This window comes from Hoplias malabaricus, chromosome 13 (assembly GCF_029633855.1).
Source record: "Hoplias malabaricus isolate fHopMal1 chromosome 13, fHopMal1.hap1, whole genome shotgun sequence".
NCBI classification, from domain to species: Eukaryota; Metazoa; Chordata; class Actinopteri; order Characiformes; family Erythrinidae; genus Hoplias; species Hoplias malabaricus.
In genome coordinates this window covers 30,122,715-30,150,105 of record NC_089812.1, presented here as the reverse complement: position 1 = coordinate 30,150,105, position 27,391 = coordinate 30,122,715, and the positions used below count along the sequence as shown (strand labels likewise).

The following is a 27,391-nucleotide window of genomic DNA, read 5'->3' as shown; positions in this document are numbered from 1 at the left end:
AACACCTTTCCAATATGTTTTGGCATCGTTGGAAGAACCAATACCTCTCTACCTTGCAAGGTCGAAGGAAATGACACTCAGAAAGGCCTAATCTTCAAGAAGGGACCTTGTGCAGCTAAAGGACAAACAGGTCAAGCGAAGTCACTGGCCAATGGGCGTGGTGGTCAAAACCTTCCTTGGTCATGATGGGAAGGTGAGGAAAGTTGAAGTCAGGATTGCTTCAGGAGGAACGTGCAAAACCTTCTTGAGACCTAACTGATATTGTGCTCCTCCTGCCAGACACCAAGGACAAAGACTAAAGAAAGACAATATAATTGTGACATCCTGTTGATCTCAGGCGGGGAGTGTTCTGGCGGATGTTACCTCCCACCAGCAGAAGATGCTGTTGTTTTGGTGTTCATTTTATATGTGTTGTAATAGCCAAATGCCAGTGAGCCAGCAAGCTAGAATAGAAGGACATGTTTGACATGTGCCTGAATCTGTATCCATCCATCTTTGTTGCTTTATGGAAAACCTTATACTCACCCTCAGTAAAAAAAAATTTAAGTAAATAAAACAATATAACGCAAAATAAACAAATATTTTCTCTTTTTTTATTGGGCGAAAAGTATTCTCTTTTTCTTTTCTGGTTTTGATTTGTAGTGAGGCCTGCAACTGATGTTAAACAACATTAACTGTACCATTGCCTAAAAAACCACGAATGCAATTTTGGAACGATCTAAGATATATTTTCGTTGCAAAAACAATAAAATAAGTGAGAAATAAATGGTGTAAATAAGCTACTCACCTTTAGATGCAGTGTGCAGTCCTCAGCCTCCCCAGCTCAGACTACAGTGAAATACTGTAAAGCTATTGCTTCATTGCTGCTTCTAGTCCGTTACCTAGGATGTTTTGCAATACACCGTAAATTACTGTGTTTAAAAAATACAGTAAAATGCTGTAGCAAACTCGCTGTAAATTTACAGCATTTTTTTACAGTGTGGGGATCCCCCAGGAGGAGTTGGTGGATGTTGCGAGGGACAGAGACGTCTGGGCTTCTTTGCATGCCCTGTTTCCATCACGACCGTGAAATGGACAAGCAGAAAAGATAATGATGATGATGATGATGATGACGATGATGATTAAATCCAGCCCATTCAAATCTCAAAAGTGTAATTTCGATGGTTTAAAGCCTTATATATCTGCTGGCCAATCACTGATTGTAAATCTGAAAACGGCCCCAGGCAGCCAACCCAGGCTAAAGGATGATATTATTGGACTTAAAAGTTTTTCATTCGCCCCGCCTGCACACGGAGAGCAGCTGAGAGAACGGACTGCGCTATGACCATGATAACAACACAGAGAGAGAAATCCTGTCAGTCAGATGAGGTAAAATTGTTTATTAGTGTTAAAATGGTAATATTATTAGTTTTATATATTGTATATGTTTTTTGTCCATATAGATGGAAATAAATAATTGTGGAGAGTTTATCAGATACCTTTTTAGTCTTGTTTGTTTAGTAGTTTGTAAATTATGCAGTAGTTTTACACAAATAAGTGAATAGTAGTGAACCAAGCTAAATCTAGTGGAGCTACTGCTCTCTGCAACACTGGGGTTGTAACAAGCTGCTCAGCAAACTCCAAAGTAGGATTATATGATGTAATCTTGAAATTAGTTATAGTTTACTTGTTTTACTTCAATATTGTCTAAAGTCTGCTTAGAAATCACCTTAGCTTTGCTCCTAATAGAATTGTTTTTGCATTACAATGAAGTGACTGGCTAAAGTAAGTTAGCTGAGGCAGAAAGCATAAGTGGTTATGTATCGTATTTCCTGACTGCCAGGGGCGGAGATTTTGAATACCAATCTGTCATAGGTGACCTGGCAAGTGACGTGAGTGCTATGTCAGCTCTCGACTCCCGCCAGAATTCACTCTTTTCCTTCTGGCCTTCTCTGACCTGCAGCATTCTTGCTGGAGCTACGATATCTCGTCCTCCAAGGGCTCGAAAGCGTTTTTTTTTTGTCTCTGGGTTCTCATAAATTGGTTGTGGCCTTTTTGAAGGGAGCGAGAAGTGAGCGTGTCCACTCGTGTCCGCTCCGCGCACCCCCGTGGAATTTTACTTTAGTATTGGACCCTCTATGCTGTCCTCCTTTTGAGCCTGCTGGTGTGGAGTCCCTCAAGTGGTTGTCCCTTAAAGACTGCTTTTCTTGTTGCAGTTGCAACTGTTAAGCGCATTAGTGAACGTCATGCTTTGTCAGTCAGCCCTACATGTCTTCAGTGGGGTATTAACAACTTATCAGTGACCCTAAGGCTTAACCCAGCCTTTTTACCCAAGGTTTGTCAATCAATCCATTACATTGGCAGCTTATACAAATGAGACTGATATGAGGTGTCATATGTTGTGTCCTCTGTGAGGAGTTGGTGTGTTCTCCCCGTGTCCACGTGGGTTTCTTCCGGGTGCTCCGGTTTCCTCCCACAGTCCAAAAACATGTTGGTAGGTGGATTGGCGACTCAAAAGTGTCCGTAGGTGTGAGTGTGTGAGTGAATGTGTGTGTGTCTGTGTTGCCCTGTGAAGGACTGGCACCCCCTCCAGGGTGTATTCCCGCCTTGCGCCCAACGATTCTAGGTAGGCTCTGGACCACACCGCGACCCTGAATTGGATAAGCGGTTACAGATAATGAATGAATGAATGAATGAATGAATGTTGTGTCCTGTTCAGGCATTGTGGCACTATGTTCAGGCCACTGAAGGAATTCGACAGACTGACCAGCTATTTGTCTGCTTCGCCAGCTCCAAGTTGGGCCTTGCTCTTTCAAAACAAGCTTTCTCACTGGGTTGTGGGGGTAATCCAGTGGGCTTATCTGAGCTCTGGTCATTCTATGCCTTCCCTCATTTCAGCTCACTCAGAGTCAGAAGTGTGGCAACATCTTGGGCTGACTTACAAGTGGTATTTTTGGCGGAAATTTGTGCAGCGGCTACATGGTCCTCGCCCTTTTTCCAGATTCTACAGGGTTAATGTGGCTGCATTTATTGGAGTGGCTCCTGTCATCCTGTCCACAGCACGGGCTGCAACTGGGTACTCCTCATGACTCTGTGGGATACGTCATCCAATGGGGAGCTCCGCCCCTGGCAGTCAGGAAATACGATACATAACGCTAGTTACGTATGTAACTGTGTTTATGTGAGTAGTGGATGACTGCCAGGGTTACTAGTCACTCATTGTGCTTGAGGCGATCAGGACCTAGAGTGAATTCTGGCGGGAGTTGTGAGCTGATATAGCACTCATGTCACTCGCCAGGTCACCTATGACAGATTGTATTCAAAAATCTCTGTCTGTAGTTGGCACAGTAAGGGATCATTCACTTGGTAAGCTCCGCCCCTGGCGGTCATCCACTACTCACATAACCACAGTTACATACGTAACTAGCAATAACATGTAAGTCTGGTAAATGTATAATTTATTTCCATAGTATATTTTATCTGTGGTTATTAGTATTTATAACGGAGAAATATTATTTTATCTATAAAATATATCTGTTAAATTTGCATATATATTTTTAAATATTGCTACATTTCTACAAGAGACTCAAGTATGCTATGCTACCATATAGGTGCATATAGGTGGACAACATGTCAGTCGGGGCAATATATAATTGTTTTTTTTTTTCGTTATGTTTTTACCATAATATTTTTTGTATGTTAATTCTTATTTAATTGATAATAAACTGTTATAAACAGTTAAATATTGTTTTATTTATAAACTCTTTCTGTCAGATTTGTATGATTTTCTAATGCATTGCAAGAGATATTTGAAAGGGACTTAAATATGATATCAAATTTTGGCAGAAAGCATACGGGTGTATAACATTTCAGTCTGTGACCATTTACAACATTTTTAAATATAGCCATAGTGTCACGTTTTTTCATGTAATTATTGCTCCTCTTAGATAATTATTGTTTTATGTGTAAACCATGTGTCGGATTTGAGAAACTTGTCACAGGTATTGAGTTTACTTCAAAACATTAGCCTGTGGACATAAGTTTCTCTGACAAAAACAGAGTATTTGTGATTGAATTATACATATATGTAATTATTTATAAAATAACATCACTGTCACCACCTTTATTCGTTGAGATGGATGGAGACAAGGATCAATATGCACGCCTTATGGAGTCTCTGAAGAGGAGACGGCGGATAGGCCCTGACTAGCTTAGGCTTATTGCTGAACATGACAGCAATGGAGATCATGAAGGCATGACCATTAAAGAAGAGGACTTCATGAACATGGAGCTCCCGGAAGAAGGGGATGATGAAGAGCATGATGAGCATAGCAATCAGCCAACAACTTCCTATTGGTAAATACATGTATTCCAAGTGTTGTATTTGTAAATGTGTGTGTGTGTGTATATGTATATGTATATGCTGACAATAAATGTCAGCATTTGCACCCACACACGCACAAACAGGGCTGCCAACAAAAGTAAGAATCAACAAAAAAGCACAAACTCTGATGTAGAAATATTCATTGTTCCTCTGCAGTCATATCTAACATGATTCAATGTATTGCATGTGTACTATTTGAAATGGGGTAACAGATTGCATTTTTACTAATGTTTGTGTTATGGGTTTGGTTAGTCTTTCTTGTCCCATGTCATGTAGGAAACAGAAACGCTTCCCTGACTCTGTATACTTACCTTCCTATGCTGATGTAGACACAGAAGCACCAGAGCCCATACAATTGCTCTCTCGTCCAGTAGGCATAGATCTGGAAAATGTGCATAGAGCAGTACGGTCAGCCAAGAGTACCTTGCATGAAATAGACTTCAACAAGTTGTTTTTCCATGTACACCATTGTTGCAGAGATTTGCCAGTTTAAAAACTCTAAGGGGTGGGAGCTTGTAATGAAAAGGCTTTCTTATGCGAACCATCATGGGGCATGGGAAAAAGTGACCCTGGATGAATTCTACCAGTTTCTTGGGCTCCTCATTTACATGGGTTTCACATCCCTCCCCAGCATTCACAAATACTGGGGAATCAAATCTCTTCAGGGTCCACGGGCCAAGTTATTTATGTACCATGACCGTTTCAAGGAATTGATGGCAGCCCTCTATGTAGTAGATCCTGCCATATAAAATAATCGATATAGTCTTAGGAAGATGTTACCTGATGGACCACCTCAAAACCAAGTGTCAGCAGCTTTTCCAGGATGATGAAAATCTGGCCATAGACGAGAGAATGGTAAAATCAAAAGGGCAATCAGGATTCAAGCAGTATATGAAGGGCAAACCTACTTGCTAAAGTTTCAAATTGTGGGTCATTGCAACTTCAAATTCGGGATATACCTTAGGCTTTGGCTACAAAAGTGATCAAAGACCGTGGGCATACTCTATACTCTATATTTATATTGCACAGAAATGTGTTAAAATGTAAGTGTTTATGAATTAAATAAAAGAGTTTTTTTAAGGTTTTTTTGGAGGATTTTTGTATAGATTTGGTTATATTACACTTAAATAACTATACTGGGTTTTATATCATTTAAAGGAACTGATTCTTCTAGTTATAATGGTGTGTATATATAGTCTATGCTATGTACTGTATTTACAGATAAGCGGTTACAGATAATGGATGGATGGATGGACTATGTTTCATAGTGTCCGAAAATGGAATGTTCCACTCAGACAAGAAAGGGTTAAAAGACTTTGTGCTGCTTGTACCCCAGTACAAATGTCTGGGTGAGCCGATGTGTGAATAGAGATGTTAATGTTCGGGAGAATTCAGTGAATTCATACCATGCTTCCATCACACTCTACACAGGCATCGCATGTTCACTCACCCACTCACAGTTAACAGAATGGTCCACAATAAGGAGCATTAGATCAAAGACCCGGTTATATATGGTTAACTTACAACCTGTGTGGCAAACCCCATTGGGATACCATTCAGACACCATTTTGGAAGCAGCAATGGATTCCTACATTCTCTGTAAGTAGCAAGCTACAGATTTTTCCCTTGGTAAGGATTTCAGTGTTATAATATTTTCTTACTTTTTAACTTATTTTTTCTTGTCTATGTACATCTGAGTTAGAAACCATGAATGCCATTATAAGTATTTAAGGTTTATCACAACTTTGTGAAGGTATGGCTCTGTCATGCACTCATCCTGTCATTGTCCATATTATCCTGCTTCCTTGTCCATATTCCTCGTTATCTGTTTCAGGTGTGTCTCGTTTGTATGTAGTATTTAAGTTCCCTTGTGTCATTTCCTGGTATCGGTCATTCGTTTTTGTTTCCTAGTCATGTTGTTTTGTTTTATTCTCATTCCTCGTCATGTCGTTTTGTTTCCTTTCAATTCCAAGTCATGTGGTTTCTTTCCTGTAAGTCTTGTTATTTCACCTCCAATGTCTCACTGTCATGTTGCTTAGTACGGTCTGTTTGTCTCTGTCGTTTCCTCGTTTCATTTCCTTTATCTTGTTGTTTCCGTAGTTGCCTGTCTTTGTTTTGTTATATCTTTTGTTTAATTAAAAATACTGTGTTTTAGCGTGTGTCCGTCTCCATCAGTCCACCCTCCGCGAATTGTGACAGGCTCTGCTTCTTATTTTATTTTGTTAAAGTTCATCTGAACACAATTTAGTATATTGAACATTTTGTATAAAATTAAACTTGGGGGTTATATGAAGCATACAGCAAATTTTAAATAAAAATCACAAAGCAGAAATATGATAAAACACACTCATCAGACCTCACTGACAACCTTGAGGCTATGATCTTATTATTCTAATGAAAGTCCTTATTTTGAAAGACCTCTATCTCTTGTGAGCAAAACATTGTTTTTGAATACCACAGAAATACACACAGCACTGAGACAGAGAAGCTGCATTTTTTGTTTTTTCTTACTTTCAATTGCGGTTATGATTTCACAGATCTTTATGGTTTTATGGAGGTCTTCCTCCTAGTGTAATCTCATTACCAGCCCATATACCACATATTGGTGCATGCATGGAGAATCGAGATAGCCGTACATTTATGAGCCTACCATTGAGGAGCTCAGATAATTCAGAAGTTGGATTTACTTAGTGCAAGACTCTGAATAACAGAACCGAGTGTTGGCGAGTGCTGGTTTTACTCGATGAGCCTCACGAGTAGTCGAGTAGACTCAAATTTTATTCTGTCAGCCTCAAAATAAGAGTGGATTTATTCTGGATGAGTCTTGTGTAAGGATATGAATTGCTGCAAGCTCAAGGATGAAATTGCTCGGACCTCAAAGAAAGGGTGGAAAATCATCACCCATTCTACATAGAAAGAATTGCAATACTAGTTGAATACAGCAGAAACATATTAGATTTTGGGAAGATATTCATAATATATTATGTGTATGTTTACATCGGCCCTGAGGAGCCTAACTGACTTTATTAGAAAAACACAAAAAACAAGCACAACCAGACTGAGAATAGTCCACCAACCAAAAATATCCATCTAACAGGTTCCTGTGACCACTGATGAAGGACTAGGGCAGGGGTCACGAATATGCGGCCCACGGCCTGTGTCTGGACCTAGACGCTGTCTGGACCTGGTCCTGTAACTGATATCCTATTAAGAGCTGTTTAATATTTAACAGTGTTTGTTTTAAATGGAGTGACTCTCCTAGTCATTACGGTTCAGTTTTAGTGCTCCAGGAACTTACCAGACTAATCGCATGCGTTTCTGCATATCACATGTGAGGCTACTCAGCCAATCAGATCAGTGCATTATGATAGGTGCTGTGACTCAAATGATTGACACATGTGGGGCAGGGCTCCAGACACCATTGTCCTAGGGCCAGTAAATTTAGCCCAAGGGACATGATAAATGCTCTTTTGCGACACATTCAAGGTGTGAGTTGAAATCAGAAAGAAAGGGAATGATTATGGGTTAATGAATGTGTGAGTGTGTGTTGCCCTGTGAAGGACTGGCGCCCCCTCCAGGGTGTATTCCCGCCTTGCGCCCAGAGATTCCAGGTAGGCTCTGGACCCACCGTGACCCTGAACTGGATAAGCAGTTACAGATAATGAATGAGTGAATGAATGAATGATTATGGGTTAAAATTTTCATATCACTGAACATGGATTCCTGTCCTTTAGCATAAACAGCCAATCAGTTTGCTAGTTATGTAAAATAGTAAGTCCACTGCAACTACATTATTATAGTCATACACAAGATAAGATTTAAAATATCCTATGCCAACTCATCAGAGCTTCACATAGGGCCCATAACACTCTTCCTACCTGCAGCCACCAATATTTCTGTTGTATCCTACAACTCAACACTAAGTTTGCTGTGGCCGTTTATGATCTGATTAGCAACCGGCTATCCTTAACAACTACGGTTACTTATTGAGCCCAACACATGAGTACCCAATCCAGCCACTGTATCACTGAATTAAGCCCACAATACCTCCAGAAGGCTCAACAGTGAAGTCTGGCGTCCCAGACCCAGACCCCCCCCACCCTACAAATCCTCTAACATCTATCTCCTATGGTCTTACATATGCCTGCCAACCACACTCCCTCACCTCAGTCGCCAAGTCTGCATACTTCAGCTTCTTCCTTTCGAATTCTTCATCTACTGCATCCTCAAATGGAACCTTTAACTCTATGAAATAAACTATTTGGCCTCACTATATCTGGCCTCAGTGTAGTTAACACAATGCACTCTGGGACCTGCAGCTTTATTCATACGTCCACCAGCAATTTCCAATCCCGTGCTTCACTCCATTTACCAATATTTGTAGCCTGAGCACTTTCTTGGAAACCTTACCCCTTCACGCACAAAGTTAACTATTTTATTACAACAGCTACTCGTTAATGCATTAACCTCCAGCCGTTTGCTGTCCAACAAACATGCTAAAACCCTTGGCACCTGACTGTATCCATGTATACTGACCCTGTGACAAACTAACTTTACAAGCTGATAGAATATTCTTCAGTGTGCCAACCTCTGAACATAATCCACAACAAGGGTCTTCACCTATCCACTGTCCAAGATTTTGTGGTGTTGGAAGGACGTCATATATTCCTCCCAGCAAAAACTTAATACGATTTGCCTCCATCACCCACAACTCTTGCCAGGAAATCTTCCACTTCTCTAGATTCTCCCATTGAAGCCATTGGCCTTGTTTTGCCTGTGACGTTGCTGTTGCAAACCGTGCCTCCTCCTCCTGCTTGTGAATAAAACTAGCCATCATTTGCCTTCACTCTGGTGATGTGGACTTACTAAAAGATTTTCAGGAATCACCTGACCCAAGGCCTGCTCTTCCGCATTGTACTTGGCCAATCACATCCCTTAGTTCTACTGAGCTTCTAGCTACCTGCACTGCCACTTTTGGATTCCACTTTTGTGATTGTGTTAGGGACATTTGCATATGCATTTATTTTATTCAGAGTATATGTTATTTATAATATTTATAAATCTTGTTTTATATTGAAATATAATTGAAAGGGTATTTGATTTGACATTCAGTTGTTAACTACATAAAATGTTGCGATAACAACGTCTACTTCAATAGGCAAGATATAGCACTGATCATAATGCAGGTTATTAATTATGTTCTGGAACTTGGCTTGAGAAAATGTTCTTTAAATGGACCTTAATGAATTTTAATTAATTACCCCTGGACTAGAGGATGAATAAGAAACTGTACATCTCTCTTTCTCTCTCTCTGCTGATGGGAGAGAAAATGAGGTTTTAGACAATGGAGAGAACTCCATAATTTGAAAAGCATGAACTGAGAAAAGAGTATTGCTCAAATCGTGCTTCATATGTGGGTAATACTGACATACCTCTGCTGTTCTTAATTACTTAAAGTGTAGCGCATTACCAAAATTGCTACAAAACTAAACAACTCGAGTTACAAATGTGTTTCTGTGGTAGTTCAAACAGTAAACACTTAGACAAGTTATACTTCAGCAATGTACAAAAACAGTCTTTTTTTCTCAAATATACCATTCCAACTTAAAAGACACGGAACTATTTAAGTCTAACAGAGAAAACGCTTCCCCACAATCGTAAATGTTTCCCCTTTAACATATCGCAACTCGGAAAACACTAAAGACTTCAACTCCCATGGTTCCCCATTCTTCTACGTCAGAATTGGCGGGTCGCACAGGCTCAGTGTATCTTTTGTCTTAGCAGCTAACGTTAGAGGTCTTTTCTAGCAAAATCCAGTTTTTAAAAGCACTTCATGCTTGCTGTGGCCGTTTTAAATTTATTATAAGGGTTGTGCACTCGTTTGGGTGCTGCTGCGTCGTTGTTTTATTCAACTCAAGGTAAGTCCATTGAGAGACTGAGCAGCGTTTCAGAACAACATCACGCCAAGCAACACCACCTCAAATATATTTATTTCTTTGCAGCTAACGATGGACTGTTTCCAAACGGTAAATAGCAGACTAATGAGATATACAAAAATAGGCAATATAAATAGATGGGGTCTCGATTTGTGTTTGTTCTGTTCAGCTCTGATTCAGGTCAACATGGAGAAGCGGGCGTGAGTCGATATGTTAATGCTGTTAGCACTGAGCAGTATCTCCACAGACCGAGGCCTTTTACGAGGCAAATTCCTCATCAAGTCCACTGCAGAGATCAATTGAATAATCTGAAAATAGTCTCGGTTAGGCTTCTTTATCTAATCAACGTTAGCTAATTTGTTATTGGGTAGTAAGTAAACAAGATAGCGTAGGCTTTTTAGGATTCTAAGGTAACTTTTAATTCCACCTTAAATGGTGCAGCAGTGGCGTTCAGGCGCCTCAGGCCCCGTCCCTCACAGAATACAAGAACTCGACCATTTAAGGTGGAAGTTGCAATTTGAGGAGGAGGCCAGTTGAATGTTTTAGTATGGTTCTGCGGCAATACGAACGTGTTTGTAGGAGATACAGGCAACAGTATTTATTCAAAACGAACAACTTTTGTTGCGTTGTTTTTATTTTAGCTGTCGTTTATTCTCCTTCATTCGCCGCCTCTTTCACTGATTCGAATATACTGGTGACTAGTGCACGCGCGAAGACCAGGTGAGAGATATGGCAGACATTTAAACTCACAAAACACGAAGACATCCATGATAAACAATTACATATGTGTCGTGCTGTTTCTTTTGTTTGTTTTTTTAGTGTTGCAATGTGTCATAGCGGCGAGCCGTTTTTTTTTCTCCATAGGTGAACACCTGAAACGGTCTCAACCTTTCTAAATTGAGCCAAAGCCCATCGAACCCAAACCGTCTCCCCACGTGGGCCCAGTACGGTTCGTCTGTGCTTCTTGCAGTGGTTTGCCTGATAGTTGGGTCGTGAAAACAGACCGGCATCAGTCCGCGTCGCATTTTGATTTACAGCCTCTCGAGGCTTGCACATTTACCGACCAATCAAACCACGCAGACTCGAGAATAACGGCGGAACCTGGAACTGGGGTCTTAGAAAGATACGCCTACTACAATGGAACCAAAAGTGCATGAGTGGTCTGTGTACTTTTTGGTCATTCTTTTTTCATTTTAAAAACACATGTTAAAATGTGTTTACATTTCATACTCCAAATCCATGTAATGTTGAAACAAACAATATTTATTTTTTCCCTTTGAAATCAAAACAAAAATTCACAAAGAATAAGAAACAAAAAATACATTGGCACTTCAAGGCCAAATGCACATAGGAGCAACATTCGTTTTTTTATTACAGGGAACACATCTGCTTCAGAACAAATAGAGAATCAGAAGCCCATGTTTAAGCACCAATGTCACTGTTACGTCACTAAACGCATGCAATGAATTTGGTTAAAATTAACAAGTCATTATGAAATTACTTTAATGAGGCAAAACATGCATTGCTTAGTTTATGTACTTAAGTATATTGTACCATTTATAAAAACGTGTGTTGCCTTGATGACAGTGTTAAGATTCGGTTTGAGAAAAATAAACATGGTCCATTTTTCAGTTTTACAAATTTGTGTGATTTCAAATTTAGTTTTTACATTATATGAATTTGTAGTATGAAATGAAAAATCTAATTACCGTCCGTTACCCAATTATGAAATGGGTCAAGTATGTACCAGCAGAATAAGTTCCTCCGTTTCAAAATATATGGCTCTGTTAGTTTTAAAAGCTTACGGTTTTGGCTAAATATATGTGTTTGAATTACAATAAAAATAGCAGCTTAATTTGCTTTAAAACTGACAATTTTATTAAATTGACGGGAAAAACACAAGCTCGCAACGGAAATTCTTGAATGCAACCATGACATCACTGGTGGACAACAGCTGAACAACGCCGTGGTAAAACAGTTATGACAGTATCTAGCTAAATAACCAACATTATTCATGACAATAGCCTAGCAATAAGCTAAACTCAAATGTAGAGGTACCGTTATTCTTGTAAATGTGATCGAAGTCGAACCCGACACTATAAACCTCCGTAATGCAGCTACGTAGCCGAGTATAATCTGAGCCACCGAGTTTAGCAAATCAAGCTAACGTTAACTAACACCAACTAAAACAGGCGAAGTGAGTGTCCTTACCCTGTTTACCTCCATGTTACAGAGGCTCTTCAACACCTTTTGTTGGTGTCCTTACATGCCCATATTGTTGGAAAAGCGCCAGTGAAATGAGCTACAGATAACGGAGTGAGCGGATGGTCCTTTCCAAAGTGCCCATTTAAAGTTGAAAATGAATGAATGATTGCAGCCAAAAACAACACACCTTTTTGTCATTTTGCATTAAATTAAGTGCAACTTCTAGAGTTGTTGTCCACCATCTACGTCACAGGCAAGACGCCTATTAGAGTTTCCAAACACCTTAAATTTAAACCTTATTCCTTGAATTAGTAAGAAATAACATGTTTTCTGACTATCAATAAACACAAGTTAGGAACTCAAATTCCACTGTATTTATTTGTTTGACACTTTCATAGAGCTGGTGCTTAGCCTTTTAAATCAGTGACATTTATATTGTTCAAAGAAAAATGGGTTGTTCTTCCCATTTTTTCTATTGTAGGATTAAAAATGAAAAACCAGTTATCGAAAGGTACACGAACCATGAATACATGTCATGAAATCAAATCAAGCAGTGAGTCCACTAAAATTAAAGCAGCACTAAATATAGAAAAAAGTAGTATTACTAAGTTGAGGAAAAATATCTGTTGCTCTATGTCACCCGATCAAGCCTGAAATATTTGCTGAAATGGCAGAGATGTTGGCTCAGAGTTATGCATTGTTTTTCAGGATAAATCCTTTTTCCTTTGTGCAGTCTTAGATTACTGTTATTTGCTGGAGTATTCCCAAACTGTACACAGTGAATCAAATGGAAATAAATATAAAACAATTTCTTATTACTGTAATTACCATTTCTTTTCCATTGATTTAGGCTATACATATCTCCTTCTTTTGGAGAGAGCTGAGAACATTTTGATATGTTACTTTCAGCCTATTGAAATACCTTGTCTACTGTTTTATTTAGGTGATGGTATTTATAAAAGTACACTAAAGTATGGTCATTTTAATGGGAGCATGGATCACAGCGCTCGTCTATCCAGCACTGAAATTTAGGGAATGTAAGAAAAAAAAGCTGAATATGGATAGGAATTAAGCCACAATATAGACCTAAAATAAGCTCCAATTCTAGCCTACACAAATCAGAAAATAAACTAGTGAATGTGTTAACTCCATTAAAAGAAAGTTTCCTCAGCAATTTGAGGCTCACAAAGGTTTTCATATATTTTGTTTGACCTTTCATGGATGACTGAAGATGAAGATTGCTTCTGACAATCTGTTCAATCTCAAAAGGGTGTCTTCTACATTCTACCTTAAATATGCAGTCAGTTTGTGTGGCAGCTTCTTGATACAGTTTCACTGTATTTTAAAATAGTGTTAACGTTTAGGCAAGAAATTCTCAACTGAAGCTCACGCTGTCTTCTAATTTGCTGTTGCATCTCAAGTAACACATTCTGGCTCCTTATTTGAGTGGCAAGGTGAAAAGAATGAAATGAGGGTTGTTTGAAAAACAAGTACATCTAGGTAAGCCTAGTTCATCTGGACTGCCATAGCATTGTATAGTGTGCGTCTCACTGGCAAATCAGAAATGGGGAGGATAGGGTCCACAATACATAGCCTTCTTATTAGATGTAATTGAGTGTTGTTAGGGCTTCATATCAGTGTTGTTTTTTTTTGTTTTTTCTCTTCTTTTTCTCTTCCCCCCCCCAAGTTATTCTTATGGTCAGATATTGAACATGTGCCTTATTGTGCTTGCGCATATGCATCGATGCCTGTAACTACACAGCTATGTCTGCTATGTGTACGTTTTTCACAGTTTCAGCAGAGAATAGACTCTGTGATTAAAGATCTCCTTCGCTATAAAGGATTTTGGTTTTATTGCAGGTTTGAGTGTAAAAAATATTGTGAAGTGTCAGAGACACTCAGATAGCGGGGTAAACAATGTGTGCACACACAACAGGTTAAATGACCTAAGAATGCCTCCCATGACCAAAGAGCAGGAGCCCTTTTTGTATTAAACATGTAAAAGATGATATTGAGTCATTTAGAATTTATTACTGAAACACGATGAAAAATACACACATTCATTCACTCTCCCTCACCTACTCCCTTGTTATACAAAAAAAAAAAATGGTGCTGCACTACTTAGTGCCACTCTAGAAACCACTCATGACCATCAGTAAAGGTTTGATAAAGTATAAATGAACTAAACCTAATAAACTTAAAGATAAAATAAAAAAGTACAGAAATGTACAAATATTGAAGAGAATGGTTGTCTTATTACAACTCATGATCAAAAAAATCTTTGCATTAATCAAATGAATTTGTGAAGATAAATTATTTGTTATTGATATTAGTATCGGCTACTCCAACGTGCTAATTATTGGTTGTCATATTGGCCCCAAAAACTTAATATAGTTGCATCCCTAATGAAAACATCTAGTTTGTGCGCGGAAACACTACAAATGCTGCAGATTTTTGGCAGGAGCGTACGGGTCAGTGACTAGTTCAAGCAGGAGCAGGCGGGAGTGCAGTTTATTAAAAAAAATAAAAATAAAAATCAGTCCAGTGCAGACCTCTAATTTAAGATGAAACTTTTTAATTCTACTAGTGAAAAGTGGCAAATCTCAGCTTTGTTCATTTTCCACAACATTTTTCAATACTGGAGCAGATTTTGGTAGCAAGCTGGGGATACTAGCTAGTGTTGCAACGATACCGTATCTGTATTGCCATCGATGCTGACACTCAGACACAGTATCAGTATTGGCTACAGAGAGCACCAATACCATAGGTGCATTGGAAATGGCCCACTGCTAACTAATTCCCTACATGTAGTATACAGAGCCTTTTTCGACACATACCCCATGAAGCAGAGACTGACGTGCATGCACGCTGCTAGATGCAGCGCAAATAAAAAATTGGGGCAGATTATAAACAGACTGGGTAATTCGCACTACCACACCACACAACTGTTTTTGTCGATTTTTACGGAGACCGGTAATATATCACACACACACACTGCACGACTGGGGATAACGCTACAGAACCCCAAACCAAACATGGAACTCATGTTTCCTTATATATATGTATGTGTGTATGCTGGAGGTTAGTAGAAGAGCACAGTTGCAGCTACGTTCCACCTTAAATGTTTCAGAAACAGTGCCATAGCACGCGCCAGTGTTGTCATTTAAGGTGGATTGGAAAATAGAATTCAGTTGGAATAAAGGCTGTAACAGCATTTTGGGTGGCACACCATGTTCTCCTACAGGTAATACTCGTTATTTGAAGACGTGCATCCAGCACTATATAATATATTGTAGTTTTTCATAGTATTACAGTTTAATCCGTGCTACACTGCACATGTCTGTGTTTACTTTCTGTGCTCTTTTCTAGTTGGTTGTTGAAGGGACTGGTTCAGCCTTTGAGTTGGTGGAGAGTTTACACTACGCGCCTACGTCCAAATTCGGGTCGAAAAAATAAACCTTTGATATGCCACGGCTGGTCTGAAACACGGTTTAGAGGACAAAATATTTAAAATCGGGCTAAAAGTTGTGTAGTGTAACCCCAGCTTAAGGTGTGCCAAAGGACACGGACTTCATTCTAGCAAACACAAAGGAGCATGCTAACACAGGTCAGCAGCAGTCCTTAGAAAATGCTTTTCACAGTCGTGACATATATTCTCATAACTGTAAAAAGCTGTTCAGTCAGGCTAGACTATGTCTTCCTACTTGTACTTGTTACTGCATTGTGGAAATATTGATTTTTATTTTTTATTTTTTTATGGCTCTGAAACAACATTTTTTAATGTGCAGATAATAAAGAAGTAAATGTTGTTCATTCAAGCTTATTATATCTTATTAGTGGTTCAGAACACTGCTTTAACAAAATAAAATCTGTAAGTATAGCAATATATATATATTTGGATTTACTGGCATCTATTTAGTAGTTATAATGGACAGAGTTCGTATCGGTACGCGGTATTGGCTGATACTTGAACATGAAATAGCAGTATCGTATCGAAAGGGGAAAAAGCGTTATCGGTGAATCCCTAATACTAACATTAGGATCAACAAAGTGTGCATTATATTAGCACTTGCCTAAGCCACAAACAAAAGCATATTTAAGGTTATATAAGGTCACCAAGCTCACTGAACTTGATTGGATACAAGGATGTTGAATACAGTACTGTCAGGGATTTTGCACTGAAATAGCTATGTTTTTGTTTGACTCTTTGCACTATTTCCCTTTACAATAATATATTTCGAGCAAAGGCACAAACCCACATAAAATGGTACAACTTTATCTGCAATAAATGTACCCCTCATCTCTCCAGTGTTGTGGCAAGAGCTAGTCGTTTTGCATGTGAGTTTCAGCAAAATATTCTGATTTAGTCAGTCAGTTAGTGAAAATACCTCCGGCACACTTTGCCATATTATAAAACATTTTATATGACCAAAATGTATACACAAACCCACAGTGGGACATCAGCAGATTGATTGACAGTCCCTGTAAAATTTAAGCTTTTAGGTAGTCAGTATTGTGCATCTCCTAAATCTTTATTATTTACAGGAGATTACCGCCTGCTGAGTCGTTCACTAAGTCATGCATACATGTTGCCACTAACAGCAAGAAGTGTACACAAAAACCCACAGCTTCTTGGAAGTGTACTAATTTGAGGCGTAAAGCTGACAAAATGAACTGTAGCTTTGCCATGCTTCATTGTTATAGGATGCTGTAGCGTGTTTTATGCTTCGTTCACGACTATTATATTGACAAGGCTGAATACATGTGGAATGGAGGGTTGCCTTTATCGCCACATTTTATTTAAAAAAAAAAAAAAAAAGAATATCAAAATCTTAAAATTACAAACCTACCAAATACCTACACAACAAATGAATATCTGAATATTCTGGGCCAGCCCGATTTTCCATGAGGCAAATCTGGTACCTGATCCCTGGAACTGGATACGTTTTTGGTGCTTTTCCACTGCATGGAACAGGTTCCAACCCTGCCAAGTAGGTACTAAATCACGACATGTAAACCTTACAGAGTGCTGATTGGCGAGAGACATGTAAATCACCTAAAAAAAAAAAAGAGCTCATTTAAATCAAATCACACAAACTCACTGCTTGTAAGTTACAGCAGCATTTACATTATTTTTTTAGCAGATTTTTAATGTGTTTTGAACAGGTTTAAATGCTTCTTGGGCTGATGGCCAACGGAAATTGCCGGCGAAAGCCGAATGTGCAACAAGGAAAACTAATCTTAGAGACCTGGGATGCAGAGCTTTGTTCAATCCAAAAGCAAAAAAACAAAAAAAAAAACAAATACACGATAAGTATACGGTGCCTAAATATACCACTGTCATTGCTGTGGATTTCAAAGCCTGCAATTCACGTTAGGGAATGGGTTTTGCGACATCACTGGCTTTATTTCGCAGTGGAGCTGTGCTAGTGGAAAAGCGACAAGCATTAAGTGAGCCAAGTTGAGTAGAGCCAGACCCAAGCAGTGAAAAAGCACCATTTAAGTACCTGCTCACTCATGATTCCACGTGAGCAGATTAGTGATGTGTGAAACATGCAAAGTGCTGATTGGCGACAAAATGTAGACATCCAGGACAAATGAACCATTTTGTACAATCTCTAAACTACATTAGAATTTATTTGTTTTTATTCAACTCTCCAGCAAAAGAGCTGGACAGTGCAACAAGAATGAAAAACTACTGATCAGTCTGAAGTGGTGCATGGAGATGTGTTCAGTCACAAAAAACAAAAACACAGGGTAAGTAAACGATGCATAACATTACCGCTGTCATTGTTGTGGGTTCCAAAGCTCACAGTTCCCATTAGAGACTTAGTTTTGCAACTTAACCGACTACATTTCGAGGGGGAGCTGTGCTAGTGGAACAGCTACCGGGGATCAGGTCCCGTAAAGCCAAGTCAAGAGGAGTCAAGTTGGACCCATGCAGTGGACAAAGTGCCATTACATTAAAATATATTACACACCTCTCACACGCATGCAACAATAAGGAGGGAATAAGTGAGCAAAAGCTAATTTCTGGTATTTTTAATTGGTTCTTATTACTCTGCTCTTGTTTGATTCTGTTATATATTCAGTCCGGTTTTTTTATTTATTATTTATTTATGTTATTTTTTCTTCTCTGGTTTAACTCTGTTTGGAAATATTCTGACGCAGACTTGTACAGTTCTAATGACATTAGAAAGGGAGCAGGTTGAAGTCCAGTTACAAAAATGTACCCTATGTGAACATAGTTTTTGTGGATTTTTTCCTCTGGATGTAAAGTTAAGATCTTCGAAATGCCTGGTTTTGTTCTGACAGCAGTGAAACACTGGGTACTGCATACTGTTCCTGTGTATTTACCTAGGTGAATTTAGAGCTGGACAATATGACCAAAATTGTATCTAAATACCTTTCTTATATAGTGAGGTCAGCAAAAATATTGAAGGAATGTTTATATATCGTATGATAAGTTGATAATTGAATTAGTGTGACAGGTCTTCTGAGAACCTGCTTGGTAAAATGTGATTGTGATAATGAATTTATTATTTATGAAAATGCATATAGTGCCTTCCTTCTGAAAAACCTACAGTTTATCAAGTATTACAAAGACCTGTGATTTTTCAGAATGGTCGCTCTGTCACTCAAAGCACACATTAAAATGTAAAAAAGCACACAAAATTAGATGAGTAGTTTGAAACAGAAATGCTTTGTAATGCAGCGAGTGTATGCTCACTGAAATACATTAATTTCAGCCTTTTACGTTCAACAAATTATAGAGGCCAATATTATGATAAATTGTCCATTTCCACAATGAGGGAATTTTTCGTCGCTTTAGCACTTTGCTGCAGCTCTGCATAACCACTGTTTTCTCTCCAAAGGAGTACTTCCTTCATATCTTTAATAAATGGCCTAGCATGCCAGCGCTGTACACTCCATATCTCCATCTGTTATCAGATCCATGCCTTGTGTCCTTTTTTGCCTTAAACTTCACAAAGGTCATAGATCCGTACACAGAGTGCCTTATACATAAAGCTGGGGTTACACTACAGGACTTTCAGCCACGACTTCCAGTCTGTGCTAGTTGTCTGCAGACTCTGGTGCAGTCGCAGTTAGTCAGGTAGTGTGTGAGGGGTTCCAACTCAGATTTATTTTTTGCCTCCAAATCGTATATTAGACCAGTTGCAGCATATCAGACTTTTTTTTTTTTTTTTTTTTTTTTTTTCCCGACCAGACTTTGGATGAATTTGCATAGTGTAAACTATTCAGCAACTTGAGGCTGAGTCCTGTCAACAGCCAATGAGAACACAGCACAGAAAATAAACACAGGTACATTCAGGAGATAGAGGAAGAATTAAACAGTACATTTATGGAAAACTACAAGATATTTCATATTGCTGGATGCACATGTCCCTAAATAACCAGTATTACCTGTTACACGAAAGAACAGTGAGCCCCAGAACTCCCCATCACAGCCTTTATTCTAATTTTCCGTTCCACCTTAAATTACACAGCACTGGTGCGATACTGCTACCGCAAATGTCTCTGAACCATTTAAGGTGGAATGTAGCCCCAAGTATGTGCTATTCTACAAATCTCCAGCTCACTCTGCCGTGTGTAGAGACCGGTCTGACTTCACACGACCCAAATAGCTACATGTTATGTGTTTTTTGTGGATCCACACACATACCAATGCAAACAATAACCACTGTGAGCTGTACGTCCATATGTGTGTCACAGCTGCGTGTTTAGTTTGGGAGTTTGGGGGGGTGAAGTGAGTTATCCCTAGTTGTGTAAGGTGTGCCTGACAATTCTAGTCTCCATAAAAATACCCAGTCTGTTTATAATCTGTCCCAACTTTAAAAGTCTTGTAGTGTCATTTATTTATTAATATTTTATAGAGTTAAATCACTGACTCATTGTTTGAATCTGAATGTTTTTATGTTTGAATTAAGTTTTTATGGCATTTGATGAACAGGAACTCGTGAGGTGGTGAAATATTTAGATTTAAAACCTTCTGGCGAATACATTCAAACTTTTTTAAAAGATCTGGTCTCAAATACAAATCTAGACCAAATAAGTTAAATTACCTATTAATTAATCAAGTTATTGCTGCTGTTCTCATTTTCATTGGGTGAGAAGAGCACAGTGAAAGCACTCGCATCTCCAGTCTGTGTCAACATTGGCAACAGGCTCAATGTAAAATTTTAAATGCATGAACATTGAGCTATTGCCTATTTATTTTGCCTCAGAGCAACACAACAGCGTGCTCCATAATAAGCACACTATTTCATAAAGTCAAAAAAATACAGCCCATGAAAATCTGCAAATATCTATCTGCCATAAAAAGGGAGCAGAGGGCCACAGGTTCTAAAGCTTTTGTGGTAAGGGTAGATTAGTTCTGACTTATTTTGCTCACATCTGCAAGGATAGAAGCCTGCGTGGCAGCTCATCACCTTGGTACCTCATGACACAAATTGGATTTATTTAATTGAAATTCCATTATCAAACTCTGTACCTGAAACAAATACAGGAGGTCCTCGGGTTACGTCAGTCCCGAGTTACGATGTTTTGTGGTTACGACACATCTCCCGTTTACTGTATACAGCCTTGTTTCGACTTAAGTGGTTTTGCGTCGTAAACATCGTAACGCGAACTTCGTGTTTGGTGTGCGCGTCGGAAGAATACACGGTTACGCAGCTCGGGACCGAGGAAGACTGCGTCACCCCAGTCGTTAAGATAAGTGCTTACTGTACGTTATTTACGAACAGTATGTACACATGTTCCGTCTTGCACTGAAAAACGGTTTACGACTCGACGTAGGAACGGATCAACATCGTAAGTCGAGGACCCCCTGTACCCTAAAAAATATATATTTTATAAATTACCTCTAGATATTTAGAATTGTTTAATTTTAACACCATGTTTTAAGACTATCTATTTATTTATTTTTCCTTCATGCCCTTAGTCATCGCTTGTATATATGCCACAGTATTTAATCTCAGTAACATAAAGGCTACAGTTGCATATCATTTTCTAACTGAGTATTAATAATAACTATTTGAGTCTTGTATGCCATTGCAGTTCTATTACCATTTCAAAATTGTGTTGTCATTGATGTTTAAATATCAGCTGGAAAAAAATTCCATTGTTTACTGTTGCAAATTAGAAATTAGCCTGAAAAAGAGATTTAGGATTACACAGTGCTCATGATAATGTTATGTAATGTAATGAATGATGTTTTCTTTTTGCCTTGTTGTTCTCTCTCTCTCTCTCTCACTTCCATGAACCCTTCTGACCCCTCACCCTTACTCCCTTCACCCTGATCTACACTTTCACTCTATTCAGCTCTTTTGAAAAGGAACCGGAAGGTTCCGCGGAATCTACTCCTCCAGGATGAGCCAACCAACAGACACCAGCAGTGTCCCTTCAAGTGTCCCTTCAGGTGTCTCATAACTTTCTACTATGATCACCTATGAGTTGTTTGTTTGTTGGTTGGTTGGTTTTTGTAATGTTTGTTGTATGGGTGGCTTGCAAGTTTCAGTTTGGCTCTGTTTGCAAGGCTATTCATAGATATATTACTTGCAATTAAATATTACTTGGATTAAAGCATTATTACAAAACAGGTAGCTTTTAGTGCTGATATATGATTTAATGTATTATTTCAAGGAAGAGCCACATTTGGGTCAGTAAAAACCATGCAGTTCTATTGCCTCTAGTAAAATTAGAAACAATTTACAGAGCATTTGCGATAAGTTCTGCTGTCTGTTTTCAGTCATTTTCAACAGCACTTTCCTAAAGTCTGTTGAATTGTTCTGCCACTGCTCTTAATAGGACATGCTTCAGGTATATGGAAAATTGCTCAGATTGTCCATGGCTTTTGTCTGATTGTCCCTGTTGCCCATATCCCATTTTTCTTGTGTTTTTGTGATCATGCTATTGCTAATTTTGAAAATGAACTGGGCTGTGCTTTGCCTATGGTGTAGTGTTATCGATAAGTAAGGCTTAAACATGAACAGAAGAGCAATTTATTTTAGGATTTTGCATGTTACTTTAACTAGGATGTCACTTTACTTAAAACTATATCATCTTTCCAGTTCAACACACATTGTTTTTAAAGGATTATTGTACAAAATAGTTAAGATGGCTGTCTTTCTCTCAGAAGCTAGGTGCTTGGTTTCATTGTATATTTGCAAAAGGTTGGAATAAAAAAAAGAAGGAAAGTTTAGAAAATATTGATTATTGACATTTACTTTAACACTGATATTGATTTTGAACCCTTGTTTCTTCTTGGTGTCTGGTGTCTTTTTAGTGTTTTTGTAATGGTATTTCTTTAGATTCCCTGTTCTGCAGTCAGTGTGTAAGATCCATTGTGGATCTTACACATGTTTCCTAACAGCATTACTTCTTTCAGATTTCAGAATAGACACTAGTCATGTGGAAAAAATGAAACATCAAATTCTTTAAATAAAAATAGAGGTGCTATTTTTGTCTTGTAGTTCTAGTCCTACTGGTTTATTTCCTACTGGTTGCATGGTGTTGGACCACTAAACTTTTGGTGGTTTTAAGTTTATATTATTATATTATATTACTACTTGCTCTAAACTGCATTAGATATATTTTATGTTAAAAACATTCATAGATAGTTATATCCTGTGCTTTATTGCACAACAAAACACTCCTTGTACTTGCCCTTGAAAAGCATGTTCTGTGAGTAGATTGTGAGTTTGCAACAGTGATTTATGACCTGGCTGACTCACATAATCAGGTGAATGTGGCCATGAGGACTTTTTTTTATTCTGATCTACAAACAATCTTGGGTCAAAAATGCCTCATCTGATTGACTATAAAAGGAAAAATTCTTTGCCAAAATATTCCATTATGTATGTTTTTTAAAACAATTTTTTTGATTGGCTGGAATCTCAGTGATTATGTTCTGGGACAGATATTCATGAAATGTATTACTTGCTTCCAAAATGATCTTTATTGTGAATCATGACAGGAATCATGAATCTTAAAGATTTGATTCAATGAAGTTATGAATGGCATACAATTAACCTGCAGTGATACTGCCATATGGAATACAATATATCTTTAGCTTAAAACAATGATGGATTTATTTGCTCTGATTGTGGTAAAATGCATCATTATTTAAAAATACATTAAAATGTTATGATCATTTACTTTCTTTTCTAGAACCCCCTCAGACAGATGTCAAACTGGTGGCCACTGGAGGCAAAAAACAGAGCAAGAAGAATGTGGAGGAGGTGGTAGAGGAAGAAGAGGAAGAAGAATATGTGGTGGAGAAAGTTCTGGACCGGAGAGTGGTAAAGGGCAGGGTTGAGTACTTGCTCAAGTGGAAAGGCTTCACAGAGTGAGTTTAGTAAAATCGAGCCATGTGAAATGTCATCTTTTCAATTGCACTCCTTTTGAACTGTAACTAGATGCTGCCATAACATTCTCTTTAATTTAGTCATTCATTAGTTCCTTCGCAACATGGTTGCAATGAGAGTCTCTCCCCATATGGCCTCAACTTTCTTGTTTATACCTGTTACATTATTGGACAGTTGTTCCATGAAATAACAGGTGAAATGAGGTTGGGACATATCAGTTAGGTAGGTTTAAAGCTGTAAAATGTCATTTATTATTCACAATCTACAAACAATGTTAACAACTAAAGCTTAATAGTTTGAGATATCAAATCATAACAGTTTCAAAGTAGAAGTGTCGACTATACTTTAAGACACCAAATCACACAATATTATAGCGATGTACATAATAATATCCAGCCCAGAAATGTATGCAAATAAGAAATTAGCACAGTCCATCTTAGCACAAATAGATCAGTGTGTTATTATTGTTCTTCTTACTGTTTTACACCCCTAGGTACAAAATCTGAATCTTCAGTCTATCATAATTTACAGATTGTTTATTTTGTGTATGGGAAGAACATAGTTTTCAAATCCCGCATTTTCAGTAAATTTAATTAAAAAAGCTTTATATGAACTAAATAAGGTATTACTGCAGGTTGAAAGTATGTTGAATTCAGTAATGTATACTGCTGTGAAATATGAGCATAAATCACTTACTAAACCCTGTCTGAAGTTTGTTTGCTATAGCCTGCTTTACTGACTGATTTAATTTTTTGATCAGTGAGGACAACACATGGGAGCCCGAAGATAACCTTGACTGTCCAGACCTGATATCAGAGTTCCTGAATTCCCAGAAAAAAGCTGGTGATGGGGACAAAAAAGATGGAAAAAGGAAAGCAGGCGGGTCAGACAACGAGACAGGCAGTGAAGACAGGTCTAAGAAGCGAAAAGATGAGGTAAGATATTATGACATCACATTAAGGATCCTCACAGGACAGTTTGATGTTTAATAGATTTATCATGAACATATAATAATGTTTTTTAACATTTAATAAAAATAATTTAAATCAAATAACGCAGGATACAAAAGCTCACATTTTGAACCTCAGTCTAGATGCTAATGTGTTCTTCCTTTCAATTCCCTCCAGCAGGAGAAGCCCAGGGGTTTTGCTCGGGGACTGGATCCTGAGCGCATTATTGGAGCCACAGATTCCAGTGGAGAGTTGATGTTCCTCATGAAGTGGTGAGTGAAGATGTATATCTACTCAAATATATATTCAAAAGAAAGTGACAGGTGTGGTCTTAAACACTAGTGTGTTCCTTGTAATAAATTAACTCATGAAAATAACATCTAAGTCTTTGTTCATTAAACTTCTGAACCACTTGGGTCATTGCACATTTGTATTTTCATAAGGGGGTCAGGGGAAGGCAACTTACCTGCTGATTTACACAATTCATAAAAACTAACTACAGATTTAGTTGTTTCATTCAGTGTTTTGATGTGAAATGCTACAGAAATGTCCAGACAAACATCCCAGGTTTTAATTTTTCATAACAGAGGTAATCTGAAAATAGTCAATTGCTCTTATTACTTGTAATGGTTAAAATGTTTACTGATACCTGTATCGTTTTATATTGATTTTACCATTTTGCCTAAAAAAGTCTTTAAAAAGTCATGAATATTGGGCCGATATAATCGTCTTCACAAATAGAAACTCATGTCTAGGTTCACTGTTTTTTGCACAAAAGTAAGTAAAATATTTGTATGCATATGTCTGTTATAAATGAGCGTGAACACGAATGCTTTCAGAAGAAGTTGTACATAATTTGATGTACTGAAAAGAATCATTCATTTGAGATATGCTCTTTCTCTCTACTGTTCTTCAGGAAAAATTCAGATGAGGCAGATCTAGTACCAGCAAAGGAAGCAAACGTAAAGTGCCCTCAGGTTGTTATTTCTTTCTATGAGGAACGGCTAACGTGGCACTCGTATCCCACTGAGGAAGAAGATAAGAAAGATGACAAGAACTAACCAACGGTAGAGAGGTTGCAGGTCAGAGGGTCAGGAAAATGTGTTGGTGGTTTTGGGGACAAAATGGCAGTTATGGTAAAAAGTGCAAAGATGGGGCAGCAGAAATGTCCATGCATTTTTTTTTTTTTCTCCCCCCCCCCTCCCCCCTTCGTTGTCTTCTTGCCATAAACTTGAACACTTGATATCTGTAAAACACACAAGCATTCAGAAGTGGAGTCATCTTCAGATTATTGTGAAGTGTGAAAGGTGTTTTTCTTTCTTTGTATAATAATCTCAAGAACTCTTCTCATTATGTATCTTTTCCCCCCTGGATTATGGGACATGTAGTCTGCCAAGTTAACATTGTGGTGATACAGACATTAAGCTGAGTGGGCCACTATTCCAAACATTCATTCTTAAAGCTAAATGCTTTTTTTCCCCTCTTGTCACTCAAGCTCTTATTAAAAAAAAAAAAAAGAAAAAAAAGGGGGGGTTAAATATGTTTAATGTTCATTTCGTATCCGTGTTTAATTTAAACAGGGCCCCAATGCATATTACATTAAGTCACAATAGATCGAATGTGATTTGCAGCATTTTGTGCTTGTTTTTCTTTTTGCAAAAATGATTCTATGGCGTTTGGTGTAGAGATGCAGCCGAGTCATCATTTTAAAGCATTTAAAAGTATTCATACACACTCATGGCATTAAATATCACTTGAAAGAGGCTTCAATTTGAATCTTATATTTTTATCAGTTCACGTTAATCTTTTGGTTTTATATTTGGTAAGGATTTATTTTCATCTGTTGTGGGTCGATAGATACATATTTATTCAGCACCATTTTAAAAGTTTAAAAAATCAGAACTAATATTCTTAAAATTCCCAGTCTTGAAGTCTGTTTTAGTGGTAGCTTTAAGGTTACTGATATGTAAACATCTGTATTGTAAGTTTTAAGTGGGATTACTTTTAGGTGCATTTCAAAAGGCTGCCAGTAATGAATCATCGCTATTTTAAAAATGTGGTTCAAGATTGTACCCATGACACACTCAGCTTGAGAAACAACTGTTCCCACAATCCTGTTTTTTTTTTTTTTTTTTTTTTTTATAATAAGGGCAACACAAATTTTGCACCTGATCATATTATTTTAAGCAGGACACTCAATTTTTTGCATCTTGTCCTTGACAAACACAGATCGAACTACTAAGTGTAAATTTAAGGTAAACTTGCTAACAAATCAACTTTATTATGTGACAGGATGTCAGCAATTCAATCTGCCTTTTTTTAAACATGCTTGACAACCTGCTAAACAACACACTCAATGTGATTCAGTTGGTGTTTGCTTAGTGTGTAGATGCCCTGTTCGAGAGACTAGTGGTTATAATGGTGCATTTCTGCTTGTATGCTTCTGAGGAGCCCCAGTTTCGTGTGCTGTCATTCAGTTACATGCCACTGTTATTGTAATCTTTTCTGTCTGTTGTCTTTTAGACTTTTTTGATCTTTGTGAAGCATGTC

General features: G+C 38.1%; 1 protein-coding gene across 3 annotated transcripts; it reads left to right on the top strand.

Annotated features, from left to right (window-relative positions):
* The first annotated feature begins 10,110 nt into the window (after positions 1-10,110).
* On the top strand, positions 10,111-26,977 carry cbx1a (chromobox homolog 1a (HP1 beta homolog Drosophila)). 3 transcript variants are annotated; one of them, XM_066642725.1, is made up of 6 exons: positions 10,111-10,281; positions 21,847-21,943; positions 23,695-23,872; positions 24,652-24,826; positions 25,022-25,113; positions 25,758-26,977. In XM_066642725.1, the coding sequence occupies exons 2-6, from the start codon at positions 21,895-21,897 to the stop codon at positions 25,900-25,902; spliced, it is 639 nt and encodes a 212-aa protein (XP_066498822.1). In that variant the 5' UTR covers positions 10,111-10,281; positions 21,847-21,894; the 3' UTR covers positions 25,903-26,977. The 3 variants fall into 3 exon arrangements, with proteins under 3 accessions (XP_066498822.1, XP_066498819.1, XP_066498820.1); XM_066642722.1 differs by having other exon boundaries at positions 25,019-25,113; XM_066642723.1 differs by lacking the exon at positions 10,111-10,281 and adding an exon at positions 10,972-11,019 and having other exon boundaries at positions 25,019-25,113.
* Positions 26,978-27,391: the final 414 nt, after the last annotated feature.